This window comes from Falco naumanni, chromosome 15, assembly GCF_017639655.2.
Source record: "Falco naumanni isolate bFalNau1 chromosome 15, bFalNau1.pat, whole genome shotgun sequence".
In the NCBI taxonomy this organism is placed as follows: domain Eukaryota; kingdom Metazoa; phylum Chordata; class Aves; order Falconiformes; family Falconidae; genus Falco; species Falco naumanni.
Window position 1 is genome coordinate 13,781,056 of NC_054068.1, and position 19,059 is coordinate 13,800,114.

The window sequence follows — 19,059 nt, forward strand, 5'->3', positions numbered from 1 at the left end:
TGAGCACTTGAATTAGTTGGGTCTTTCACGATAATAAACTAGAAATGATACCTGGAACAGGTGACCCTGAAGGCTAGGCATATTTTAGAGACTGCAAATTTCGTTGATCTAGTGCTCCATCCCTGCCTGCAATTAATGTCCCCAGCGCTCTTAATGCAGATTAAATAATTTTTAAAAAAGGATTTGATAGTCTTACGGAAAAATCCTAGGTTAAATTCTGCTTTCACATATGCATGTGCAACCTCCATTGATTTCCTGCACCGGAGCGAAAACCTGACCTCTAGGCCCATAGGTTTTTCATCACAGGACTCCCAACAGACACCACCATGGCTTCTGCTTTTCTTTCATGTGAACAAACGTGTCAGTCTGTCTGTCTTGTTTTCTTTCTGAGTCCAAAGAACAAAATGAATCAGAGGTGGCAGCTGTAATGAAGTACACACATTAGTTTAGTGTTTGGATTTGTGCTATAAAAGCAAGAGTCTGCAGATCATGGGTTTGTTTTACTGAGGTCACAACAGTTTGGTTGTTAGCAGGCCCTCTCAAGAGAAGGATGTTGGCTTAAAACAGTTAAGAGAATAACTTAAAAATCAATATTCCAGGGTATAAGGAAATGACAAATTAGGCATATCTATGTCAGCAGATTCTTAAAAGGAATCAAATCTACAGTCTACAAAGTTGGTGTTGATGTGAGTGAAATTTTGCATTCCACGAATTTATGCAGCCCTGAAAGTGTTGTATTACGATGATACACACAATTGGGCACCTTTCATCACACTGCAAAGCATCTCTTGAAAGCAGAACCCAGAGACAGATGAGATTTTTGTCATGTCTTTTTTTCAGCTTTGTTGTGCGGTAATATAGAAGTGTTTTTTGCCTTTGTGTCTTTGTGTTGAATTGACTGATTTGTGATGGGGTGTGGGAAATGAGTGTTTCCCTGTCAAGCCAGAGAACTGTGTTTGTAGTTTGTGTCACTGCCTGCTCATAGGCAACCATCAGCGTTGTGCCTCACAGAGGCTGGCAGGCTCTGCTCCAGGACTCCCTGGGTGTACAGCAGGGCACCAGTGGGTGGTGGAGTACAAGGTCTAAAAATCAGACATTGGGTCATTAAGGAGCAGGTGCTGGGCATTTTGAATTACAATTAGTAAGCGATATTTTCATTTAGGAGGTTGTAGAAGCTTGTTCCAGTTTGCTACGTTGTGAAATGTTCCGTGGTTGGCACGTGGATCTGTGGATGTAACTGCTGAAATACCAGCTTGGCATCCAGTCTGTGTTTTAGAGCTTTGTATCGTGACTGTGTAGTTATCTGTTAGCACAAAGCAAAAACTGCCTCAGCTGAGTAACAGTGGAAAACAGGATTGCATCCTGAAACCCAGCAGCCGGCTGTGACTGTCGCCTCCTTAGTTATTTTTCTTAAAAGGGGCATCAAGACTGATTCCCCCCCTCACCTTTTGATGGTACATTTAGGTCAGAAGCGGGGCTGCTGCCTTTGCCGGTATCTTCAGAGAGAAACTGGAGGTGTCAGTCTGATCAGTCCTTTTTGTAAGCCCTCGATTTAATGACAGAAGAAAAAGTCCGCTGAATTAAAAACCTAAAATGTATTACAGTGGAGCATTACCATAAACATAGTGTTGTGTATGGTGCAGTGATTACTGCGTATGGAAAAGCTGTTAAAGAAGAGTGGTCGAGCAAGTTATTGGAACAGTGGCGCTTATTTTTATGCTGCTCTTTGCCATTGTTTTCAAGCTAGGAGCATTTGGCCTTTATTTCATGTAACTTGTGCATACCATAGTTCAAATGCTTTCATTGTGCTTTGCAACCAAGCACTATTTCATTTGATTTTATTAAAGACATATCTGCAGATGTACTGTCACAAGAAAGAGCACAGTGCCCTCTAGTTACAGTTCATTGAAACAGAAATGTGTGAGTTGTGTAAACTTTAGTAGGATCTTGATTACTGAAACATCACAAAATGGTCTCCTTTTCTCTTTGTATAAAAAAAAAAAGAAGTATAATTGGAAAAAGAAAGCCAAGACAGCCGGGAGATTTAAAGCAAAGCTCTGTTTTTAGAGACATCTTGATAGTGACTGAACACTGCCATGCAAATGCGTATCTCACTGCTGTTACTTTATTTGCTTTTACAGGTTAAAATTTGTATTAACACAGCCGGTAGAGAAATCACTTTCTACTAATCAACTTCAGGCCTTGATGTGCTTGGAAATGACTTAAAAGTAGCATCTGTAGCATACTTAATTGGGTAACCCAGTCTCATTGCAGACTGAGTGCTCCCATTGCCATTCTTCACATTGTCATTCTGAATAAATCTCCAGCACAGGAGATGTGTGTGGACTCCATGTGTCATATATGGATCTCAGCAGGAGCTGGATACCTTGCCACTTAGGAAAGCTTTGGGATTTTTTATAGTTTCACAGCAATCTCGGGTTTCGCTGGTTTTTGCTCTTTGCCTAGTAAGGCTAAGCTGTTGTCTTACACCCATGTGATCACGCTCTGTTTAATTATTTGGCTCTTCATTTTTCCTACTGATGTGAAATAATTATAAAACAACTACCTGCTAATGTGCCTTATGCACTTGTCATAAAAACAAATATTGACTTGGAATGCAGTTCCCCTGGGAGTACAGTAAAGTACTGTTGCTCAGATCTGCGGTCAGTTGTAGCACCTTAATTATGCATTGGTATCTATGTAAAGCCAGTATTTGTAAGAGCGTGTAGATACTGTATAAATAAAATTCTGATTTTTCTAGAACAGGATCTGAGTAATAATGCTATAAATAACTAAAAATGAATTATTTTGTTGCTGTAAGCTGGATGACTATAAGAATATAAAATATGCATAGAAATAACTACAGTTTTAATCATGTATGCATGATCCATCTGATTTGTTTAAAATTTTCAATAATGACTGTGGAATGGTTTTACTTTTGTGTTAGAATTTTTGTGAGAAGGCGTTATTGTTCCTAGATGGAAAAATGGTAGGGCATGTGACCTAAAAGAGATTCAAGAGCATTTTTAATTGATCCCCTTTCTTTGGTGAAGTAGGAAGGTGATAAATAATTAGCCTTCCCTGAGGCATTATTAATAAGTTAGACTTCTGATGAAACTTCATTTAAACAGTGTTTTGAGGCAGACTTTTACATGTTGCATATATGCTTTCCCTAGTTACCTCAGGCTCTAACCATCTTGAATCAGCTTATCACCAATTAAGGCAATTTATATGTTTTTAAAGGTCAGAAATGATGCCTCACAACTTTTCTATAAGCAAAGGCTGAAGTGTCCAGTCCTCTGAGTTAGTCTTAAGACGGTCAGTTCAAAATGAAAGGATTAGAAGGATACTTAGTAATTTTTGAACTGGGATTTTCATTTCTCTTCACCCCCCTCCCCCACTCCCCCAACCCCGAGCCAGTACTGACTCAAGTTCTGCAGACAATACTCTTAACCTTTTATTTATCTATGGAGACCCTGTCCATGGTCAAAACAGCCGTCCCCTTTTGGTTTTAGTCTGAAAAATGTGAACTACAGTAACTGAGCCATTGATCAGTTTGTGCGCAGTCAGGCCTGCCGGAATGCCTGCATTTCACATGAGCACCTGAACCGTGGGCTGAAATCCATCCCTGTGCAGGGTGAACTGTAATATTTTGAGCCTTGTTTAGATACTTTGATATTCCAGCTATTTTTTTCCTTTTGGAGCCAGCTGAAGGGTCAGGTGATTAAATAACACATACTGTATATAGAAAAAATAATCGGCTTTTTTGTTCAGGTGCCATTCATGGAAAGAGAAGTAGTCATTATCAGTACTGTCTTCTGCTTTCTGGTGAACTAGCTGGAGCTATCAACGTAGTCTGTATGGCCGCTGCTTACTTTCCTACTTCAAAGTCCCTGAAATTTATCATGAAGTAGAGAGCATGTTCCTTTTTCATTCCCTGTGAATAAGGCCCTTCTTTCTTCACTGAAGATCTTCTACTAGTTGTCAACATAGCATAAATTCAGCAAGGAGACCTGGCAGAAATACACACCAGTCCAACTACCATTATTGTGATTTAAACTGATGACTGAAGAATTGTAATGAGCACAGCTCTGCTGAATAGTTCTGCCACTGTAATGATCTCACCAGACTTCGAAAAAAGGATCTGAGGTGATACAATGAATGGAAACAAGAATGGAATCTTATTCTTGTCGCTGTATTTTGATTACTTTGTGGAAACACTGGGGGAGGTGATTATTTGTATCTTAAGGTGAGGGAAATTGAGAACACAGTTAAGACTCTGCACGGGCCATGGCAGCCGGCGTGGTCGGTCACTCCAGTATCAGTAACTCGTTTCTCAAGGCAGTGGGCCTGGTTTGCCTGGAATCTATACTGGGTGCTACTGCAACGCAGTAGTAAATGATGGTACTTTTCCGTGTATGTGTAGTACCTCAAGCACAACGCAGCCTCCGAGCAGAGTGGTAACAGTCACAGTAACAAAAAAAAGGGTCCTGCTGTGCAAAAACTTCCTCTAGCATCTCTTCTTACTAGGGATGTGGAATAAAAATGAATTTATGAGGGAATATAGTAAAATGCAGTACGTTCTCTGCTGGGCAGTTCAGCGTAATCTTGCTTAAATGTTGTTCCTCGAGCACAGAGAGGGGTACAGGTATGGTACCAAGACCCAACTGATTTCTTCCACAGTGCTGAAACCACCCTCTGGTATGTGGCCAGGAATATCCTTCTGCAGCATTTCATACAATGACAGAATGCAAAACAAAATAAAAATGAGATTTTTCTTAATAGGTGTTCAGAACTGAAGCTGTTTTTTTCTAAAGAAGTTGCGTCATTTTATAGTAGAAGTAAGAAATACCGTGATCATGAGTTTCTTGATACCTTTCCTTATTGTTGAAAAACTACACAAATTAGTCTTGATAGTCTCAAAGATAGAACTTAACCCTAATTTTGGTTTTCTTCTCTTCAGAGGTTAAACATGCTGTGAAGATTCCTGTGCTGATTGGGTCTGGAGTGACTCTGGAGAACGTGAGGAATTACTTGGATGCAAATGCTTTAATAATTGGTTCGTATTTCAAGAAAGAAGGTTATTGGGCAAATGGTGTTGATCCTGACAGAGTAAAGAAATTTATGGAACACATAAGTAAACTGAGAGAATGAGATTGTCGGTAAACAGTAATTTTGTGTGTGTGTGTGTATAAATGCAGTAGGATACATCATACAGAATTAAAGCACAAATGTGTGCTTGAATAGCTAATAAAATTAAATGAAAAAGCATGCCATCTCTGTAACTAGCTGGGAAGCGTGGTGACACTTTACAATAAACTGGTGCTCTGATGTTTGTTTCTAGGCAGCACATTTCTGTGGCACTCAAAGCCGTTGTCAATGCAAAACCAACTCTCCAAAGGCTTGTGTAATACATTCTCTCCTATAAGTAAAATGCTTATGGAGGTTAAGAATTCGTAGTAAATATTCATCACAGGTGAGCTGAGTTTTGTTTTGCCTGTGAGTACAATAGGATGCCCTGAGTTTACAGCTAAGAGTATTGCAAATTGGACAAGGTAATTAGCCTTCCAGTTTCCTCATCTGTAAAATGATGATAATAGTACATACGACACACAGGTTGTAAGACATAATAAATGAATGTACAGCACTTTTGTCTCTTCAAATGAAGGGCTCTTTTAAAGTTCAAGATCATTATTTTTTCATTAAATTGTGCATTTATTACAAAAATGCAGTAATTGTATACCATACAGAAATGTAAGATAATTGGGAAATTGATTTACTTACAATACTTACTAGACAATAAATGTAAATATTTGATTACATTTCAAGTAGAATGGGAATTTAATCAAAATGCTTTTGCAAAAATTGGAAATTTTAATAAAGGTGTATTATTATTTTTGAGCAAGTTCTTACAGCTTTGTACCTCTCCAGACTAGTATTAGTGATGTTAAAAACAGCCAGGTTCCTTCCAACACACAATGTGTAATTATGATGGAAACCTTTCTACCACAGCTGACAGGTAAACACAGATTTTCATTTTTCCTGTAAAATGTAGAGGAAAAATATTACCGTTTCACTGTATGTTTTAAGAGATTCCCCTTGAATTTGATCCATTAGCTCTAAGGAAGTTTAAAAGAACTCAATGAATACCTGTTATGTCATGGGTGTTTAAAATGTGGGTGCATGTTTTCATTCCTTGGGACTGGGAACTAAGTTTGTCTTCTGGGGTCTCTCTCTCTTTCCTGGACATCCATGCATCAGACTTCTGATGCTAATGAAAGTTATATCGTAGATATCAAAGCAAGTGTACAAACATATTTTTTGTCAACTGGCAGAGTGCCCATGCTTCTCTGAACAAAAGATACCTCCTCCTTCCAAAGGCAAAAAGATTTTCAAGAGGTTTAGTTTCATTAACATAATGGGATTCCAGAACATCACAGTATGAGGTTGTCTTCTCCTCGGATTTCTTTTTCCTGGACCAGTCTGTCTCCAATATGACTCCTGTCAAAAGCAGTGAAACGTCTTTGGTGTGCTGACCTCCTGGAAAAGAGATTCTTTAGACCTTATGACAACCTGGGCGTTCTTCTGATTTTCTCCCTTTTCCTTCTGAACATGCTGACAAAGCTTCAATGCATAGAAATGCTTTTAGGGGCCTGTTTATTGTGGCTGGCGCTACTTCGTCCAAGTCCACATTTACACAGGTGTTTTAATCTGCTGTGTGTTTGGGCTTCCATAAAACCCAGCAGTTTCATCCCAACCACTTGTCCCCACAGTTTCTCTTGTGCCGGCAGCAGTATTCGTGTGGCCTCACAGGGGGTAGGAAGCTGATTCTAGCTGAAAGCTAACCCAGTCTTGTGCCAGCCATACTCCTGGAGACAGGGTGTGAATTTAGGTCGTTTTAAGTCAATTTAAGTCTTCCTCATTCCTTGCATCTGCAGCTCTAACTCCAAGTTGCTGGTATAGACAGTGCAGAATTATTCGAGGATCATGAAGATGCTTTCTAAATCTCTTCCACACACTCATTCACCCACAGCAGATTTACCAGGTAAAGCGTTGATCTGGTTTAGTCTTTAAGCTCTTAGCCTGACTAATGGGTGCCATCTGATCTCTTTATTGTGAAAAGCACCACAATGAGTAAAAAAAGAATGAATTTAGATATCATAATATCATTGTGCTTAAATCAGTACATATTTTTCACCTTTGTGTGTTTAGGACGGTTTTCTGCCTTTCACAAGTCGCATATATTTCCATACATCATTGCACAGAAGATTTAATGATGGTTGTCCCAACAAATATTTTCTAGTACAATTGTTGCTAACTTGAAAGTTATTTTCAGTAAGCCTGTGAGCTAGGAAGGCTGACATGTAAGCAGTGAGTACTAGCCAGTGCTCTAGTGCCGTAAGAATAAGGATCTTCAAGAAGTCAGCTGAAAACTACAACGGATACACTGATAAGGACAGTTTAGTGATGATAAATGTTTTTAAAGAAACTGATTATAGTTACCAAAAGTTGTATGCATCACCGCGAGTGTGAAAATGTAATGTGTTACCAGCACGTTTCTTGGTTGGGCTTCCACTCATTCACATCCTGGAAACTCAGAAGTGGCTGGAAGTCAAACGGGTTGTCATCTGAATAAAAGTGGTGGTGAGGAGAACTACTTCAACGCTGTGTGCAAGGTCTAAATGAAGTAATGCCATATGCAATAGTCTTTGTAAGACAAAAACCCTAATGAGTTGGTGTAATAGTCATAACATGCGATGATTACTGTAGACAGCACTTTCACTGTCAGGATTTCATTTAACATACCACTGTGTAACACTTAGGGAAGAAACAGGCCATAAGTTAGGTCTGTAGTGTTACACATGAATAGTAAGTGCAGAATTTAGGGAACAGAAATAAAGGAAAGCTGATTTTAAAGCCTGGAAATGTGACTGATCACCAACTCTTTATCATTCTTTGTGCCGAAATTATTTGTCTAGCAGCATTAAGCATCTGCTTGCCTGTTTCTACACAGATGCTGTAAGTAGAATTTGACCTTTTGTTCAGAAAGTGTTTGAATATTTAACGTAAAAATATTAAGTTATCAGAAAGGCTGTCTCTTCTGGGAAGACTGTTCAGTTTTTATACAGCTCAAGTTGTTAAAGTACTTTGGAGCATGAACAACTTCAGAGCAGAACAAAGAGGCAGTGCTAATGTGTAGAAACTCCAGAAGTAAATAACAGCTGTTCAAGAAGACTTCTATTAAATATGTATTAATTAATTTGAAGTGCATCACTTAAATATGTGAAGAGATTATCTTGTGTTAATTTATGTTAAAACACACAGCACTTGTTAGCCTCATTACAGTATCCTAAGCATATCCTATGCTATCACCTCATCCTACATTGAGCATTTTGTTGGGTGTTGATTGCTTTCGATTTGCCCTTTTCAAATGTCAGATAGTGGCCTCCCCTTCTTGTTGGAGCTCTTCTTTCTCTCAGGGTTTGCTCTTGCATAGTTACTGTACTTACTCTTGTCTGTTCTGTGGTGAGCAGAAAAAAACCCTTAAAAATAGATTTTGAAAATGTAACAGTAATTGCCCACCTGAATTTCACATGTGGTTCTCACTCTTAACTTATGAACCAGCAGAGAGAATGTCAGTGGCCATTTGTACCAAACTCACTTTACATGAATCATCGTCTTTAGTACAGGGAAGATGCCTAGAAAAGTGGGGGTCTTTTTAGTGGAATTATAGATAAGTAAAACTCACTGGTAATAATAGACTTTGTGGTCTAAATTAATGTATAAATCTTAATGTAACCTCATTCCATTCATAAAATTGAAGTATTTTTATCTGGACCTAAGACAACAAATGTGGTTTTTACCTATGTTGGTCCTGAAAATATGTAAGCTTGTAAGATTTACAGAGAATTTTCAGAGAATTTTCTTCCCTGTGTCATTTAGGCAGCTGAGCCAGCTGCTACGCTGTTCTTTCATCTTATTATTTTCACTCCGCAGAATCCCTGATTACAAGTTGGACTCCAGTTCTTGTTTCCTGCACCTATTCCAACAAATTCCTCACTGGGGGGAAACTGAGCAATATAAAGGGCTTGCAGGCAGGTGCTGGCAGAGCAGGAAGGGGGAAGGAAACCAAAATATTTGGCTTTAGCAAAGTCTTGAAGTCCATGACAAATTGCTGCATTGCATGGTTCTCCTGAGAGAAGTGAATGGGGATGTTTGCTGTAGTTTCAGGCTGTTTGCAGCCTCTTCAGTTAAGACTCTGTGAGTTCACACCTAGGTTATATTTCAGAGAGTGTCTCTGCTGGTATGTGTACTTAGGGAGGCATTTTTCCTAAATGAAAGCTGAAGTTTGGCAGGATAATTGTGGCAGGAAGGGGTGATATCTGTAGCAAAAGCCACGCTTGGAATTCACAGCTCTTAGGTTTAAGGGGAGATTTAGAGGTATGTATCTTCAAAAATAAACCATTAAAGGTTTCATTTCACTTAAAATTTCACTTGCTGCGCCTTTGCCCTAACATCCAGTCAGTGTTCGCTGTGCTGAGGAACTTGGGAGTTGTGTTTAGGAGCAGAACAGTCTGTGACTTTTTTCTTGCACATTTGCAGCACTTGGATATCTAAGTGACCTAAATCATATATTTTTCAGGAACTGTGGAGAATTGGGCTGAGATACTCTTTTAATGGGCTAAAATGCCATGGTGTGTAGTAGAATTGACCCTCCCCTCCACTCTACTGCAGGAATACCATCAGAACTTAAAATCCTTTACAGGGAGACAGAGCTGGATTCCTGCCATAGAAGTGTCAGGGAAAGCATCCAGATAGCTCATTGCTTTTATAAGAACCAGTGCTTGTATTGGGGTTTGCAAGAAATCGTTCGTGTTGAGGTAATGCAGAACTTCACTTTTTTTCTTCTACTCTAACCATTGTTTGACTCTTAGTGACAAGGATTATTTGATCCCTTGAATGCTTGTTTTAGGGATAAAAAGCCTGTTTCCCTTAGGTTGTGTGTTAGACTTGTGTTAGGACTAGTAAGTTCGGTCACATTGTTCTCATATTGTGACTGATTAGGAATCTTCTGTTGAGAAGTCCATACTTGGTCAATTTGAAGTTGAAAATGTTGCATAGTTTCCTGACTGCATTCATATTGCTGACTTCGTCTGTCGAAAAGTCTTTGACACTCGCTCGCTCAGGTCCGGACAGACCTATTCAGTACTTCCCTTGGATTATTCTTTATCTGACAAAGTTACAACTTGCCTGTGCACTATCTCAGACTGATGCCTTTGGGGCACTGAAGTACTCCAGCCTTCAAAGCTGCGTCCCTTTCACCCCTGTGCTTTGCTTGCAGTCAGAGAGTCATCGCTCCTTCCCGTCAGCCTCTGTAGGTCTGCAGCGAATCGAGGAAACGGAGGCAGCAGCTGAACTAAATGTAAGGCCAGATGGTTTCTGGTGAAATGTTGAGAGTAATAGATGCTGTTTCACTCCAGTCTTCAAATGCACAGATAATTTTAGGGAGAAAAAGAGTCTTTCTGCAATGCAAATAGGAAAGCCTTTCACATGAGGCAAAAGGGTTGCAGTTCACATCGTCTGTTTCTCTGCTTACAGTTTGAAGCTTCAGAGGTAGTAAAGGTAAGGTCAGCCTAAGATGTTGCTTGCTGAACAATTCAGCATAGGAAAATATGCATGAGGCTAATTACCTTGATTAAAAAAATCTGTTTATCTTAACAGGTAGGTTTCTTTCAAGATACCAAAAAGGGATTTTTCTGATTTGGGCTGAAACTACTTCTGTCTAACTTGCCTCTTTCCTGTCACTGCCCAGATCTTCATTGTTTCACAAAGTAAATTCAGTGTCAGACAGCAAACATTAGTGTTCCATAACTTCTTTTTCTGAAAGATGTCACTCTTCTTGAAATGATTGTGACAAAGATGCTGTTTGGTTGCATGGATCACTGGGTTATTGGGTGCTTTGCATATTAAAATGCAACTTCTTCTGTCCTACTACCTGTGGAAAGGGAGATGGAATATCCAGTGTAGGGGGTAGCAGCTGAGGAATGAGTGGGTATTTAAGACCTTTTTATTACTTAATGAACAACATTAAATGCTAAAGTGCAAGTTAAGTGTACAAGACGTTTTAAATATCTAAATTTGCCAAATCTGATACAAAGTTAAGTACTCAAAATAGTAGTTAAACTCAGATTTTTTTTACTTTGTACCAGTCACTGTATTAGCTGTGCCATGTCATACTGCTGTCAGAATGAGGTCACAAAGCAGAAGACATTGATATCATTTCATACAAATGTCAGAGGAATCCCAAATTAACAGTAAACAAGGATGAAAAGGAAGGCAGCACAGTAAGGGCAAGAAAAGACGCTTAAGTTTCCCGCAGTTCCTGCCTCATTGTTTGTTCCAGCTTCCTGCTTTTTTCAGTTTGCCTCTCAAGCCTTTCTTGTGCATATACATAGATTATAGTATGCAGAAAACTAAGAATAAGCTGAAGGCAGAAACTGACTTAATGAAGACATTCTTGTGCTAGAGAAAAGATTTTGTTGTCCACAGATGCGCAAAGAAAAATAGAAAAGCAGCTGCCCTTAGAAATGGAGTAAAAGTAGAGATGAGTGCCACGTCATGATGCTTTAGTCAAAATCTGATGCGTTGAAAGTCTTTGAGAGGATCTGTGCTGTTGTACAGGGATATAACCAAGAGGGGGAAACAATAAGTCTCTGCTGAAAAATACTGCGAATCTCATGTCTTAGACACTATCCTGAATAGTGTTGACTTCTTGTCAACTGTCAGCTGGAAAATAAGGATGAAAGGAAATGGCTTTCAACTGTTCTGTTATGGATGACAATATTAATCATCAGTTTTGTGTCGGAAACTTCTGTTTCCTTAAGACCAAAACTATAGAGGTATGGTTGTGCGCTGTCATCCTCCAGAGGAAGATTGTGAAGGGCAGAGGTCCTCATCTCATTAGTTTCCATCTCCTCTGCAGGTAGTTGGTTTGACTTTTCTGAAAGCCTTTGTGGGCAGAGACAGCATAAAGGTGATGGGAGAAATTCATGTGGCAAGTGAATGGGTAGGTGAGATGAAGTAGAGCTGAGATGCAACGATCAAATGAAGGCTTCCTGGGTCACCTGGCCTGCAGAATTAAGAAACTAGGGATGTAGCTGGTTGGTACTGTGTTATTAAATTTACACAGTATTAGCACTATACCCATGAGGTGATGAGTACTGGAATTTGGGTGAACGAGGATGGCTTATTTTATTCCTTGCACTGTCTGTTTAAAGCATCAACTGAAGCATTCACGAGAGCAAATGCAGCTGGTGGCATTTGGGCTGTAGAAATTACAGTCTGTAATACTTTTCTAATAGTAATTTGAGAGCTTAAAGAATTACATGAATAATATTTCAATCGGGCATTGAAAACCGTCAAGTTTCAGGAAAGAATTTTTTTGACACTGCCTTGATCAAATAGCCAAAAATATTATAGGATCCCTCTGAAGCACTAACCATGGCTGCAGCAAAATACCCGGTGAAATAGATCAGTGGTCCAATCTACTTTGACACCTCCTATGTAACTAAAAATAGGAGAAATAGAAGAGAAAATTTGTAGGGCTGGTAGTGGCTTGTATTTTTCGATAATTTATCAAGATTCGAGAGCACAGATTTCCTTTGGGAAATATTAGTTCTTAGGTTTACAAAGTGCCTCAGTTGTAAATACCCATAAAAATGACAATTTGGTAGGTCGTATTTATTCTTAAGCGGGTCAAAGGACATTAGCGTATTCCTACTATATAAATCTGTCAAGTACAGAATTTCTTTATGCTCCCAAATCACAAAAGCGCTTCTTACAGTCAAGGAGAAAATGTCATATTATTGCCAATCAAGGACAACAAGCAAGCATATCGATCTCTACCCAATAACTTTTGCCCTGCTCTCTAAGTTTTTATTACTGAAACTGGACACATCAAGGGATTGGATTTAATATATACATATAGTACTGATTTATTACAGGGGGAGAAATACAGTCTGGCCTTACTTCTAGCTCAATATTTTAAGGCTTACTGTATTCCTTGCATGGAAGCTTGCAATGACTTTTTCTACAGGCAAGGTGTATAACTTTCAGCTATCCCTGGGTGTGCACAAATCTTCAGCCCACGTAGGTGTATTGGCTGTTACAGGTGTGCCTGCATCCTGCATTCTGCAGTCTCACTCTTCAGTCTGGATTTTAAGAGTTTATGTATGTGGAAGTCTGTAGCAGGGTTGCTGTTTGAAAGGCTTAACTAAAGATAAGCTTGGGGAGGTTGGGGGGCATGTAGGCTTGCTAGGCCAGGTCTGAAGATGGGTTGGCTTTCGTCTCTGTGGAGCTGTGTACATAAAGCCTGATGTATAAGGGCTGTTTACTAGTCACAGGTATTGGAATGCAGCAGAGAGCTAGCATCGTCCTTCTTGGACCCTTTTGTTGGTAAAATTTCTTTTTTTGGGGGGCCATTTTTTGTTGATAACTGGAGATCACTGCAGAGGATTTGATCCACTCCACAAACTCAGCATCTTTGAACTCTCTGTATACAGTGATAACCATGGCTTATGGCAGAGGTATGATCAATTAATTACTTCTTGGAAGGCAAGTGTACCTACAAAATTGAAGGGAAAGATTTTCACCACAGAATTCCGGAACAGTGGAGGCTGGAAGGAGCATCATTTAGACCGATCCCTCTGCTCAAAACACAGTCAACCAGAGCAGGTTGCTCAGGATCCTGTCCAGACAGGTACTGAACATCTGCAGGGATGGAGTTTCCACAGCCTCTCGGTAACCTGTTCCGGTATTTTCAGTGGTCAAAAGTAAGCTACGGAGTTAAAAATACAGGCCATGTAGGTCAGCATGAGCAGATATCTACTAATTTTGCTATGATAAATGTATGAAACGGGTATCCTAGAGAGCAGCCAGCACTCTGTTATTGTGTAATTTTAAGTCCTGCTGGCTTTTTTACCTATCTGGGCAAAAGAAGTGAGTTTTTACTGGTCTTTGGCCTCTTAAGAGCTGGGCAACCCTTCCACAGAATAAATGGATGCAGAAGTTAACTGATGGATTTGCTGCTCGTGTTCATAATGATGGGGATAGAACTGAAAGACCACACCCTACTCTGTGTTATTCCCTGATGGAGCAGGCAGAGGGACGTATCGCAGATGTGTCCTCCTCCAGCCAGCTGTTTTGTCAAGAGGTTATGTTCAAGGATTAGTATGTTTGTCAAGATTTCCAGATGTCTGGTAATGCCAGCCTTTTCTCGGCATGTGAGCAAATCCTTTCTACTGGGCAGGTATAGCAAATTCGCCACTTGCTGGAAATGCCCACTTCCCATGGTATGCACTCGTGGTAAATCTGATGTGGCTGTGGCTCTTGTGCATGTGCCCTCCTGTGGATTTTCACAAGCACAACAAACTGGATGTGTCCCAGACATTTCAGATTAACTGTGCATGTTCAGGCCATCTGTGTGACACATATACCACAGGTCTAGCGATGCTTTAAGGGCTGGACACAACACATCGATGACACGGCTCCTGGTGGTGCATTTCAGTATAGAGGGAGTTCAGAACAGGCTCATGGCATGCTCAGAAATCACACTTTTCACTAGGAACCTCTAGGAATAATTCTGTCATAGGAAGAAGTTGATTTTTGGTTCTTCAGTCTCCTGGCTTGTCACAGATAATTGCCCAGTAAGTCTTATTCTGCATTCAGTGTGCTTTCCTATTGCACGGAATTTTTTAAAGGATCTGAGAAGGCGCTGGTTTTCGATTTTGGGGGTGTGTATGTCTTGTCTGGAACGTATTTTCTTTGCCAACATGAATTCAATCCAGAAGAGGACAGAAAAAGAGTGAACAACTCGGAGTTGAGAGGAAAGTAAGATGCAGGGTACGCATTATCCATTTCCAGTGTCGGGTGCGAATGTTGAGCTTTGCCAGGCACCCACCTTCAAATTACCTCTCAGAATCAGGCCCAGAATGAGAAAGTTTAAGCTACTTCCATGCAATTCTCACCTTTCCAGGTAAATGCAGGAAGCTATAGTTGCTAGAGCAGTGATGAATCGTGATTTCCTTCCATCCAAAGAGCCTTGGGCTTTTTCCCCCTCCAAACATTTAACTTTCACAGCTGACAGAAAAGCAGTAGATTTTTTTTCCCAAATATCCATTTGCCTTTCCATTTATCTACTTTGATCTAAAATATAGAACCTGATGGATGCCCTAGGTAAATCAAACATTTTCCGTCTGCCAAAACGGTTTTGCAAATGCTTATTTCATGCCATTACCATTTTTCTGTTTCTAGCAGTAAATCAAAAAGTATCAGCCATTCATCCACTTTAAAAGTAATGCCTTTCCTTTGCATAATTACACATACCCAGTGGAGATCTGTATGCACAGTAAATCTATTCCTTTAAAAGGTTTCGCCTTAAGTACCACAGTGACATAAATTGGTGAAGCGCAAATTTATTTATTTAAAAGGTTTATTCTTTTAACTGATTGGCTAACTGTTACACTTCCATTGTTTGATTTGGGTGGGGAGGGCTTTTATTAATGTATCAGATTTAATTCCGCGGCAGATGTTTATGTAGAAAGGTCTCACTCCTTACAGGACTTGTAGTAATTCATATGCATGTGTAATTTATTCTCATTACAGGTTTATTCTTAACTGGTGTTCAGGGGGTCTTCACTGTATCTCCAGTAGATCCTTGAGAATTAAACAGTTTAACGAGTGTAATGAGCAAACCTGAAAGAAGTACACATAGAGAAGCCTATCTATTTGGATATTACCTCTCCAAATTTGAAAATAACATAAGTATGGTATTAAAAGTGAGTGAAAGATTGCCAAAAATAAATGCCTCCCAGTAATAAGTGCCCTGGATAGTATTTTGTCAAAGTAAAGATTTTTTTAAAAAAGGATCTCTTAATTGTTCTCATGTAAACTTGCTCATCTTTTTAAGTCATGCTTGTAGCTCTCAGGGGTGTCAAACCTAAAGCAGACAAGCCCAGCTGGTAGAAGCCTTGGAGTGAAATGATGAATTTTTTAACAGAACCAAGTTTATTTTTAGGCTTTATAGAATTATTTTTCATGTCCCTGTGAGTGAAATTGTAGAGAGTAGCTCAAAAATTAGGAAACTTTACCGGAACAGTAAGAAGTAGCAAAACACTGGAACCTAACTACAGTCAAGCATGTAAACACATCCCGATTGCATTTGAAGTTGTAGCTACAGTATAATCCTGCAAATATTTACGTGTTCTGTTCAATGCATGTGAGAATTCTTAAGATACATCTTGAGATGTCTGAAGATACACCAGATTGCAGGTTAGGTTATGACATAAGCGATGACATCGTGGAGAACCGAACAAAATTTCTAGTGTGCATGCATTTTCTGTGGGTGAATTTTCCATGGTTCTGGACATGAAAGTGGAATTCAAGGTGGCTGTATTTCATTAGGTTATGCGATAAAAATGTGCAGAAACATTTTGGGCAGAGGGTGGTTCATAGGAAAGTTTTAGGTCTTGAATCTCATTTGTTTAATGAAGGCAATTTTATTAACACAATCAAAATATCCAACCCTATAATTTCACACTACCCATTTAAAAATACTGTCTTTTTTTTGCTGCCATTACAGAGCTATCAACATGCTTTCCTACAGTTAGATAGGAAAAACTGCTTTTGTATCAAAGGCAAACCTGGGAAAATGCCACAGGCCTGAGATCAGAAGATGCATACGATAATTACAGATCTAGGAAGGGCTCCTTATGTTGGAGGGAGGAAGTCTACTACATGCAGCTCCACATCCCATGTCCTTTAAGGTCACTCTTTTGAGATTTTGTTTAAAGTGGATCTGGCTTTTTTGGGGTCTTTTTGTAACACATTAAGTAGATCCGAGGTTGCCAGCTGTCCTTTTTGATCAGAATTGGTGGCGGTAGTTGCGATCATACAGCTCCACAATGGTACTGGGGAAGATAACACATGCTGGGGAGGGGGGCTTGGGGGAGCAGGGCAAATCCACCGTTCAGCCATTCGGGAGCAGGTTTGGTACTGGTGTGTTGGCTTTAGTTGATTGGCATGCTCTGAAAGTCTGACACTGATTCTTCTTCTACATCCATTCTAGCCATTCCATTTCAGACTAATAACATTAAATAGAAGTCTTTCTTTAGTATTTAATTTGAAGTGTAGAGATAGACAGTATAGTCTAACTGTTTCAGCCAACTGAGTAACATTTACAGAGATGTACACCCTGAGTAAGAAGTGAAAGCGCTCTTAACTGGTTTTGTAATGGTACATTACAATGGTACATCATAATTTTAAGGGCGGGATTGTGTGATAGAGTTGCCTGTGATAGACACTGGATTAGTAAGTGACAAAGATGCTTTTTTGAATCCTGTGTCCTAGAATGTGCTTATGGGAGCTGCTAACTGGGAGCACTGGAGACCGCAGCCTTCCCCACCAAAACAGCCTCCCCTGTGTTCTGCAGTTGGGAACCAGAGGAGCCACCTTAAAGGGTAGGAGAGTACCTCGACTCCCAAACTGGCTCAATCTTTGTCTTCCCATGCTGTTTGCATTGATGCTAATCAATGTTAATTATGGTAGTGGGGCTTGTGATGTACTCATTATAAAAGCCATCCTATTTTTCTGTGCTTGTACAGTCTAACACAATAGAGCCCTGATTGGGGTTCCCTAGATGCTACAAATAGTAATACAAATTGTTATAATAATGAATACATAGTTCATGGTGTAAGACTACCAAACTAGTTTCAAACAGCCTGCTGAAGCATCACTTGATATTCTGTTTGCTGTTACTGCTAACTATGTCATACTGGATATGTCTTGACAGTTGGGGCCTCAGCCCAGTAAACCATTCAAGCTTTTGTTCGTGTTTAAATAGGTGCTTTTAAAATTTGCATTTGAGTCTGTGGTTGTTAGTGTAAATATATGCTTAAAGTTAAGCTTGTGCTTAAAAACTCTTCTGATTCAGCATCCTTATTGTGTTGAGTTCATTATCCCACATACAGCCCTCCATGGCTAATGAGAGTTGGTGGGCACTGAAGGACACAGTGCCAGGATATGTTTCTTTCCTGGGCTGAAGGAAAGGTGCGAGAGCGGGAAGATGCTTCCTCCCGAGCGCTGAGCAGCTGGTTGGGTGTAGGTTGTAGCAAGGGGTCCCACCTCCTGCTGGGGCTGGAAGCGGGTGGAAGTTTCCTTCCTCCAAAGGCTGTGGTCCCCTTCCCCATGTCACTCTGTGCTGGGCACCCTTGTTCTAAGAGGTGATACCTGACAGGTGCCGCAGTCTCCTGTGATGAATTTGGTTCAGTTCTACTGTTATCCTCACTGGGAATTTCATCATCATTGCTTATACACATTATTCTGTGTAAAAAAAAAACAGTTCAGCCCCTGACTACATCCCCAGGCCATACCCTTGCGAGTTCCAGTGACTTAAATAGTCTCTTATTTTTTTTCCATAGGAAGTTTTCCACAAAGAGTCCCTTATTGCTTGTTACCTGGTTTGTTATGGGTATTGGTTCTAATCCCATTTTTTTCATCTAATCCCATTTTTTTCAATTTCCATCAGACTGCATGCCTGAATTTGTTACCTATGTGCAGTTTAGGCACATAGTGATTATCTGCCCGACTCTTAGTTTTCTGTTGTGTACTACACTGTGTTTACCAAGCCTGTGTAACAAAAATGTTTTAAATTGTGAAGGTGTTATATTACCTCTCTTGAGTGTGTTTTCAAAGGAATTGGAGTCAGTGTTGAGTTGCTTCTGTGTTTGTAATTAAAATATTTAGTATAGCAGCTAGATTTTTCCCTGTTAACTGTGCTTTACTGAAATTTCATGATCTACAGCACACCCTAGTGATATCTGGGAATCATGAAGTTAGACCCAGTCAACTTTACTTCCTTTGTGGTGGAGCAAAACTTAGAACTGCACTAAGCAAAGGCAAGGAAAATAAATGCATTTATATCCAAGGTGGGAAGTGGGTTGAATCCCTTAGTTTGTAAAAAGAAAAGAGCCTTAGAAATTAGAGACTACAGGATACTCTTCT

General features: G+C 39.8%; 1 protein-coding gene across 4 annotated transcripts in view; it reads left to right on the top strand.

Moving 5' to 3' along the window:
- Window positions 1-19,059, top strand: part of C15H19orf12 (chromosome 15 C19orf12 homolog) — a 57,997-nt gene that overhangs the window by 19,605 nt on the left and 19,333 nt on the right. For 3 of the 4 annotated variants that reach the window (XM_040615001.1, XM_040615002.1, XM_040615004.1), the window contains 2 exons: window positions 4,964-5,059; window positions 5,345-5,424. In XM_040615001.1, the coding sequence (XP_040470935.1) occupies window positions 4,964-5,059; window positions 5,345-5,424 (176 nt within the window). Of the gene's footprint in view, window positions 1-4,963; window positions 5,060-5,344; window positions 5,425-19,059 lie in introns of those variants that run through there. The other variant, XM_040615008.1, reaches the window with a different exon arrangement.